Source organism: Lissotriton vulgaris, chromosome 7, assembly GCF_964263255.1.
Source record: "Lissotriton vulgaris chromosome 7, aLisVul1.2, whole genome shotgun sequence".
NCBI classification, from domain to species: domain Eukaryota; kingdom Metazoa; phylum Chordata; class Amphibia; order Caudata; family Salamandridae; genus Lissotriton; species Lissotriton vulgaris.
Window position 1 is genome coordinate 55,805,034 of NC_141695.1, and position 10,199 is coordinate 55,815,232.

The following is a 10,199-nucleotide window of genomic DNA, read 5'->3' on the forward strand; positions in this document are numbered from 1 at the left end:
CACAACCTATGGGGTCTGCCAGAAGCCAGTGCAAAAATTCAGACTGAACAGATGTTGGGAGTTTGTGACAAAGTGGGATATGGCTCAATGAACCCACAGGTGGTGGTGATAACTTGCGCTGGAACAGAAGGCGTAGCTAACTCTATGCTCTCCCTAGATGCTTGTACTGCATCACAAACAGTATTGCTACCCAAACAAGATCACCTCTTACCATACTGTTGGGGTGGTCATATAAATCTGGATAAAAAAAATCCCTGATGGCTGATCTAATGTGGTTTGACCATATAATACATTTAGCCTCATCAAGGTGCATACAATACCTCAGAACTGACCTATACAACTCCAATTCTGGGTTTAACAATTTTGAAATCCATCTCATTAATGGGCCAATTGTCAGCACATCCAAGATATAGCCAATGCCTTACTCCTCTTGCACCTTGGAGGAAGCCATGGATTGGGACATGGCAAGTAAACTTCTCAAAAACATATTCTCAATTACTGGTATGTCTGGGGACTCTTTACAGCCCCAAATGTCACTTCCACATGAGACTGGGGTGATGCTTTTTGAATGATAGATTTTGATCAGTGCCTTAATGGGCTTGACCCATAACCAAATTGAAAAAGCAGTTACTGGAGCCACAGCGCTTATCATTGTGTTCCTTTAAGCTTACGCCGGCCTAATGATGCCACATGCCCCTGCCCCTGCAGCAGGGCTTGGCACAGGGGCTACGAATAAATGGTGGTGGACCATTCGTGGCCACACCTGTAAGGTGCATTTTGTGTCTATTGTTATTTAGAGCAGATTGCTGACCTCCGGGCTACTGCTATCTAGCGACACAGGGGCCCTCGTTGGCCCTACCAATACCCTTTTCCTCTCTACGTGGCATGTCCTACTCCCTAACCTAGAATAAACACCCATCTCAGTAGCTCGACTACTCACTGGCATCTTGCTCACTTCCAACCAAAATGGGGGACACAGGGCTTTTTGTAAGGTCCAGCATACATGCCCAGGACAATACTAGAGAAAGAGGTATGCAGTTCCTTGACAGGTCCGGACAAGGTGGAGAGAGTTGCAGGATGCTATCACAAAGGCTGAAGGAAGTCCTAAAGTGATGAGGGGTGATTTCTCCCTTTGGAACTAGGGCCCTCACACGACCAGCTAGCTTGGTGTCATGCTTCATCATTGGGCCTGCTCCTCGTCGGTCGGCACTGCAATACCCAACAAGCACCCAATGTTGGGCTCTTTGGGGGAGATATTTTGTTCCTTGCCATATGGTGCAGTGGGGGTGAGGGTCCTAAAAGTTCCCCACACTACAACGTGATTTCCTCTTACCAGTTCCCTGTATTAATTATAGCTCCCTGTTGTTCCAAAGGTCTGGCATTCCACTGACTCCTCCTGATGGGAGTTCTAAAAATATTTCCTTAGCAAATCTGAGACTTTGTGCTCATTCCTCAATCATATGTCCTCCTGTTATTGGCTTGGATTGATCTAATGACCCTCACCCTCTACAATGTCCTAAGTCAGATCTTTGTTTCATCCCTCACTGTTTTATTTTAGGACCCCAATCCTTCATTATTGTTTTGCTCTGCTCTCTCACCGCAATGCTCCAAAGGCCAGCGTTGTTTCCTCTCTATTTGTCCAACCTTGTCTGTAGGATCCTCCCCAGCCTGGGTACACACCAATGACAATGCCACACATGGAGCTTAGTATAACACATTTTTATTATCCAGCGTGTAACATCCTAAACCTGCATTAACTTCACTCCTCTCTAACCCTTATGTCACTGTTCTATGGAGTCCATCAAGAGCCACAAGGGGTTCATTGCAAACTCACTCAGCACTACATTTCCCTCTCTGTTAAATAAGAAATAGCAATTGTTTATAAATATATACACAATCATAGCTCTTCAATAAATCTTTGTGGTGCTTTGATCACAACATCCCAATCGGAAACTGGGGACAGGCAGTGGAAGTGTCCATGAACTGCGTTTGTGATGCAGCAACAGATCCAGTCTCTAAATTTGCAACAGTGGCTGACCAGCGATTAGGCATATGCCATAAATACAAGGAATCTTGCAGAAGCATCTTCCCAGGACATTGGGCAGTCACTATTTGTATTTTGCTGGTCACATTATGAAAGAGTTGACCATTGAAAGGAGCATTAGACTTTTGTTTTCTATGCTGATGAACAAGCACTGGATCTCCTCTATTGAAGGTAATATATTTTGCATGTCAACGCTTCTCTGCATAGGCCTTCATTTTCCTTTTATGATCCAAGTTTTTCATGTGGGTTTCTACATCCGTATTGAAACTTGAGTTCATCCATTGAGGTAAATTGGTTGTCATGTCTCTTCTGAACATCAAGGTTGCAGATCTTTGACCTGTGGTTGAGTGAGGGGTTGAATGGTGAGCTTGAATAGTCAAATGTAATACAGTTTTAAGCTCAAGCTTTGTTAGTACAGCATACAGAACAGATTTCTTAAGAGTGCTCATAAAATGTTCAACAAGGTCATTGGCCTGTGGCCAAAGAGGTGTGCTCTACTGATGGTTCACATTAGGATGACTGAGAAAGACTCTGAATTCTGGACTGTTGAAAGGTGGTCTGTTGTCAGATTTTAAGAATGCAGGCACACCCCATGTCACGAAGATGCATGCAAATCAATGACTTTTTCTTGAGTGATAGAAGAGAGATAAAAGGTAAAAGTCCCCTCCTCCGAAGACAGAACAAACTTTTTAGCCCATTCTGCAATCTGGGGGAGGTGAAAGCCCACTGGACACCAGGGAAGTTTAGTTTTTATATGCCGGGAGCAGCCTCTTGGGCAGAGGTCACAACCCTTTATTAGTGCATTGTTCCGGATATTTTCTGCCCTCCTGGGAAAATGTCGGCCATATCTATAGGCCCATCTGCCCCCACGGGGGCAGAAAGGCACTAGACGCCAGAGAGTTTTAGATGTATATTTTGGAGAGTGGAACCTTGGCCAAGGGTCACTCCCCTTTATTTGGGCAATGCTTTGACTACTTTCCAACCCCCTGGGTGCACATCAGCTATATTTTTAGGCCCGTTTGCCCCCCACAGAGAACAGAAGTCCACTAGACCCCAACAACGCTTTAGGCTTACAGGTTGGGGAGCATCCCCTGGGTAAGGAGAGCTTCCCTTTATTGGGACAATGTTTAGTCTGTTTTCTATCTCCGGATGGAGATGAGCCACATTTTTATGCATATCTGCCCCCGAGGAGGGCAGAAAGCAAATAAACACCACAGATTATTACATTTATATGTTGGGGAGAAGCTCCTTTTCAAGGGTTGCTCCCCAATTCTGGGGTCAATATTTTTGCCATTTTCTGCCCCTCCCGGGGGCAAATAGGCCATATTTGTAGGCCAACTAGACACCAGAGAAAGTTTCATTGTGTGTGAAATGGAGTTCCTCTGACAGGCTACATATGCTGGCATTTGGCTGGCTGTGTGTATAGGGGGTTTTGGCTGGTGGTGTGTGTGGAGTGGCACTTGGCTGGTTGCGTTTGTGGACAGGCACTTGCTTTGTGTGTAGACTGGTGTTTGCTTGGCTGGTGGTGTCTGTGGACTGGTGTCTGGTGTGTGTGGCTGGTGGTGTGTGGACTAGTTCTGGACTGGCTTTTAGCTGATGGTGTGTTTGAACTGGGAATTTTGATGTGTGTGTGATTCAACTGACTTCTGGCTGGTGAAGTGTGTATCCGGCATTAGGGTGGTGACTGGCAGACACAGGGTTTTATAATGTTTTATTTAGGTCATCATTTGCATTTTCGATTGTAATGTTTTATTTGTCCTTTTTATTCTGGTGCAGAACTATTGATTTCTTGTGCTGCAACTCCTGCTTATGGTTTCAGTACTGATAGATCTGCAATTTGTGTAGTTGCATGCGTTTGATAAGAAAACTTTTTTGTACCCTTTACTGTAAATGAGTATCATTTCCCTTTATGGATATGATTTTTGTAAATGCTGTAATAATATCAGCATATTTAACTTCTGTTTTGTTGTGTGTGAATTTCTCCTTGGATTTGTGCACACTGTCTAATGTGTTCTCATGTGTGCAAATTTCTTTTGTTCTTCATTTATAGATGGATATTGTTGGTGCTTGCTGTGTCTGTGCAGAGTAGGCGCTAGTGAGTCTAGCTAACTCTGACAATGGAGTCGTATTGTATTTCAATATGTAGTTCTTTTTCTGGTTAGTACTGATTGGCCTTTCCTTTCAGATTACCAGTAGTTTTTCTTTCTGTTTGATAAAGCCACACTTTCTTTATTACATATTTTACATAGTGTTGGGCATGATTGACTTATTTGTCAAGTTACTTTTCTTAGTAAAGATTATGGCTAGCCTCAGGAATACCATTGCAGGTTGGCGATATGTTTTTGGAGTCTTTCTCTGACCATGATTATGAGACTGACTGCACCTGAGGCAGAGGATGAGGTCCAGGATTCTGGCAGTGAATGCTTTGTCCGAGAGGAATCCTCTGATGATGAAGCCACTTTCAGTTGGGAGGAAGTACCTCTTTTAGAGGAGGACACTGATGTACCAATAGTGCAGCAAGAAGCATCTGGATTCCCATTGGAAGAGCTGTACTCTGGGTTGCCCCAAACATGGTGCAGCTTCCATTGCTTGCCTTTAGTGGTGTTGCAGGGTGTAGAGTAAATACTGAAAACATTTTGCCTATATTTAAGTTGTTTATGTTTGATACATGTTTAATGAGATTGTTGACCCGACTAATTTGTATGCTGAACAGTATCTTAGGGACAACATTGCCAGGCTTAAGCTGCATTCTAGAGATACCTGTTGGACTCCCAGAAATCTGGATGAGTTGAAGAAGTTCCTGGGTTTAACATTTTGATGGGCTTGATGAAAAAGCTGTTGCTGTCTTCACATTGGTCTACGAGTCCCTTGATGATAACAACTAGGTTTCCTTTAGCAATGAATCGTGATTGGTATATGCTTTGGATGCTGCATGTTGTTGATAATGCTTCAGCGTTGCCATGAGGTCACCCTGATTGTGACCGTCTTTTTAAAATTTGGCCTGTCCTTGATTATTTTGTGTTAGAAATATATCTGAACTGAGTTAGAGAGGAGTAACCTTTTATTTACGTATACAGTATCCCAAATTATGATTTAAAGAAATAGCATGGGAGATTTAAAGATTTACAAAAGGTATCAATTTCATTTGAAGCTCAATTTGTCTTCAATCAGAATATACAAGAATGCTACTTAATTTGTCCATAGGTATGAAGTACAGATGCACAATTGTATAAATCACTCAAATGGTTACATATAAATACACAAATAATTTTAATACAGTTTTGAATAAATAGACTAAAACCATGACTTCATTCTTTAGTATTTTATTTCCTTGTAAATAAGGTTGTTTCAATGTTCTAGGCAAGTAAAATGTGAAAGAGAACACACACTGCATCCTCCAAATTCCAAAAAGGGAGCATTTTTCACAGGAAGAAGCCAGTGTTCATTTCAAGAACCAGGGATATCATATTTGTCAAAAAAGGCTCAAAGTCAGCCTTTTTTGTGGTGGTGGTATTGCACAGATTGCATGCCAGAGAACCAAAGTATTGTATCATTCAGGCATATGTGTAAACTTACTAGTGTATTTTGCCCGATCTTTAAACAAATGATCAATTAATTTTTTAATAGAGAACCCAAACAAAATATTTATTAGTTTTCCTTCTAAACGTAGTTATAGGCTTAATTGTTCAGAACAGTGCCTCAAGTAACCCTCCAGATTGTCCAATTATTCCTTAGTTGCACTGATTCCTGGCAAATTTGACCACATTAAAGGTAATTTGGTGCTCCCTTGTTGATAAATGATGCTAAGAAATGAAAATGATATTAGCATTTGTTGGATAAAAATGCTCATTAGTATTTGCTCTGTATTCAAGTGGATGCCTGTGAGGAAAAACATTGATACTGCAAATAAAACTTCACATAGATGGCAATCAGTCCAGATTCACTGTCCCATTTTTAGGAGTCCTGTGAAAAAAAAATGAATTTCCTCAAAATATGAGGTTGTCTCAACTGAGCATGTTTTTCTTCAGATAGATTTCCATGTTGCCCTTGCTTTCATCAGTGCATTTTTAAACTCTGTGTTTTTCAGGCTGTATATAATGGGGTTGCAAAGTGGAGTAATAGCAATGTAGGACAAAGAGGAAATCTTGTTGACTGAATATGTTGAGATGGGACGCACATAGGTTCCAAAAAGCGAACCATAGAATAAAACAACTACAATGAGGTGAGACAGACATGTGGAAAATGCCTTTTGCCTCCCCCCTTTAGATTTCATTTTAAGGATGGACGAGATGATTTTGACATAAGAAATGATGATGAAATTAAAGGACATTAGTGCCACTATAACAGCCATAATATAGGAAAGGGTCTCAAAAGAGCCTGTATTGCTGCAGGAAATCTTCAGAAGAGCTGTTGCATCACAGAAAAAATGATTGATTGTGTGAGACTCACAGAAGGAGAGCTGAGATAGCAACACAACATGTGGTAATGGGAAAATTAAACTTATAAACCATGTTACCAAAGATATTTTGAGGCACACAGACGTGCTCATGATGGATGTATAACGTAATGGATTGCAGATTGCAACATATCGATCACAAGCCATGACTAAAAGGAGGTTATATTCTATAAACACTGAGGCTATGAAACAGTACAACTGCAGCATACATGCGGGAAAAGAAACATATGTTTCCTCCAGAAAAAATTGGGCCAGCATGTGTGGGAAAAAAACTGAAACATAGCAGATGTCATTAAAGGACAAATTTGTGAGGAAGAAATACATGGGTGTGTGCAGAATGGCATTGAGGTAGATGGTTGTCATGATTAGAAGGTTTCCTGCTAGAGTTAAAAGGTAAATCAGTAAAAATGCAACAAAAAGTGGAACTTGTAGTTGTGGAAGATCTGAAAATCCTACAATCAGGAAATAATTCACTGAACTCAGATTGTCTTCTTTCATTCGTCCAATGATGCTGGAATCGGTGTTCGTGGACAGCCTGAAAACAAGCAAAGACAATGTTATTGAAATTGTTTAGACTTGGGGACAAGATGGTGCTACAAAGATGTATCAACAACACATATTTATTGATAGAAGTCTTTTAATATTTAACTAACATTTCTTACATCTTTCACAAGGGAAAATTAGAGATCTATTCTTGTACTGTAGGTCATGGGAGAAAATCTCAGCAGTTCAGACTTGGCTTTTCATCCCTCTACCATTAAAAAAATTAATTCTATCATGATGTGTTCAAATTTCGGCAGCAGTTAATACTGTGGTGGTAAGCATTTCATCTACAAGATATTACCATGTAGTTCATGATGTATGCCCATGCTGACGGTAAAGTTATATGGGCGTTTGCCTTAATAAACCCACATAACCTGTGCTCAAGATATTAAAAACACACAACTGGTATAATGTAGGAACGAATTTTATAAAATGTTTGCCATGAAAATACATATTGGCACTGCATATAAATTTTCCAAGCATCATTTATTATGACTTATTTAACACTCAGAATAAATCATCTCTCCTGGTTTTATATATCTACAATGTGTGTAAGCATCAAACATTTCTATAGCACATTAAAAAACAAACCATATATCATAGTACACACAACTGAAAATAATAAATCATACATTCACTGTAGACCAAATGTATATAATTAATTTGGCAAATAGAAATTTGTTTCTATCTTCCAGAGATTTACAACAATTATTGCTGCAATTCTAATATATAAAAACAGTCCATCTGTAAAGTAGTCCATTTAGGTCCATACATGAGGGACTATCCAGCTCACTTAATGTGTGCCCAAAAATCCTCCACCAATTTAATTTCAAGAAAAGAACTTCTTCTATTTGAAAAGTCAATACGTTTCAGCCCTGTCAGTTAAGGCCTCTTCAGGATATTGGAAGAAGAGAAAAAATCTGCAAAATAATGTATAATACATTTAACATTCAATGGGGTGCCTTTCTACTCTCAAGATACACCTTTAAACCAATTCTATGATTTAGACCCAGTGTCAATACCAAATCAAACAGTGTTTGTCAAACTATATACAGAAAGAGGACCGTGTTATTTCTAAAGATGTTTCATGTCAGAAATTAAATGTATTCTTATTTTTGCTCGAACAAAATTTGCAATGACTGAAGATGACATGTTGACACAGTCTAAAGCTGTTTATAGTCACTACTGGCTCTCAGTTTGATACTAGTTTTGTGACAAATATCTAATGCCACTGTGGCCGATTTCGGGGTTGCTAGTTCTAATGTTGCTCATCATACTGCTCTGTATATAGTTGCTGATAAGTGCTCATTACCCTCCTGATTAAATAGTGCAGTGCCCTGTAGTTTAAGACCATGCTGTGAACATCACTGCATATCCTGTGTTAGATGACATACAGCCAGATTCATCAATGTCCCGATTTTCGAGTCCTTAATAGCGATTATTAAGGAATCGCTATTAATGACTCGCAAAACGGGATTCATGTAGAAATCGCAATATTATTTGCAATTTCTACAGCTTCCTTATTTGTGATTAGCTAATTGCTAATTGCAAATAAGGAATGACTCCCTATAGGAATGCATGGGGAGTCTTTCCTTATTTGCGATTAGCAATTTGCTAATCGCAAATAAGGATGCGATTTCAAGGGTGCCAGGGGTGTCCAAAGGACACCCTGTAGCACCCCTGAAATGTAAATGTAGACTGATGTTGCGCACACACATGTTCAAAGGACATGTTTGTGTGTAACATACAACTTTGAAAAATGCACTAAAGTGCATTTTTCAAAGTTTTCGCTATTTAACACAAAGTCAGACTTTCTTTTCTTCTCAGAATCTGGTCCTTTGCGAGACGATTTTACAATGATGAATCTGGCTGATGGTCTGGGAAAAGGTCCCTTACCAGATCATAAAGATAGACCAAGATTCTACAGATTCCCTGTGTTTTAGAAAATGTATCTTGGTGGTATTTTAATATCACAGTTACACCACTTTCATAATGAGGATCCTTAAGTAAATGCTGACAATCATAAATAAATTATTTTGTTTCTATCTCTTTGCCATCATTACATACACTTGAACTGCATTCCTTAGGAAATATACAATCATACACAGAAAGGGGGAGCTGCTATAATTTTGGCCATCCAAGCAGTGGGAGCGTTGCAGGCTTCCACCCATAAATAGGCACCTGGTTTTCCAGAAGGATTTTGGCCGTTACCGATCGGTAATTGGGTGACATGTATGTAGGGGGCATTATTTTACCAAATCGGTAAAATTACCGATTCGGTAATTTTACTGATTCAGTAAAATAAAAATTCGTTAATTTTACCGATTCTGAGGCTCCCAGATGTAGGTGGGACTCTTCAGAGTCCCAGAGGCCTTACCGAATCGGTATTTTACCATCAAATCCAATTTGACAGTAAAATACCGATTCTGGTGTGCATGCACATGTGTGCATGCACACCTATGCCATGTGACAGGCAGACCTGCCCTTAGGGCATGTATGCCTGCCACATGGCACCCAAGCCTGTTTTGGGGGTGCCAGAGGGTGTCAAAGTGACACCCCCTGCACCCTTGTGAAAATCGGTATTTACCGATTCGGTAAATACCGAATCGGTAATGCCCATTCATTCCTACGGGCTTCAAAGCCCATAGGAATGAATGGGCATTACCGATTCGGTAAATTCCAAATTCTTCCGATTCGGTATTACAGCACATCTGGAATACCTACATATCCACCCCTTAGATTTACCGATTTTTAATTACTGAATCAGTAAAATTCGGTAATTAAAAATCGGTAAATCTATTTTACCTACATCTGGCCTTTAGTTCCATTTGAGATTTCAAGAAACCCTCCATTTCAGAAGTTAATTCAACCCCGTTCCCAAAATTGGAAAGAAACAAATATGTTACTGATTCCAAGTTAAATTAAATGATAATAAACAGTAGTTTGATCATGTTACTCCGCAGACAGCTAGCACTGTTGCCAACATATTTACCAAAACTCCTTTAGCTAATTGTCCAGACTCTAGTTACAGAACATTTATACCAATAAATGACAACACATACAGCGTGCAACAATGCTTAGTACATTCCAGCCTCATGTCTACAATTAGTGAAACATTGATTTCAATGACTTCGTCCTGGGTTCATACCAAGGCAA

At 40.0% G+C, this 10,199-nt stretch overlaps 1 protein-coding gene across 1 annotated transcript; it reads right to left on the bottom strand.

The window, feature by feature from the left end:
* Positions 1–6,068: 6,068 nt before the first annotated feature.
* LOC147700709 (olfactory receptor 8U9-like) lies at positions 6,069–6,998 on the bottom strand. The gene has a single exon (XM_086929188.1). It carries the CDS (start codon positions 6,996–6,998, stop codon positions 6,069–6,071), a length of 930 nt encoding a protein of 309 aa, XP_086785314.1.
* Positions 6,999–10,199: the final 3,201 nt, after the last annotated feature.

What these genes read in the sequence shown, in the direction of transcription:
- LOC147700709 (XM_086929188.1), bottom strand. Translation starts at nt 6,998, where the DNA reads ATGAAAGAAGACAATCTGAGTTCAGTGAATTATTTCCTGATTGTAGGA.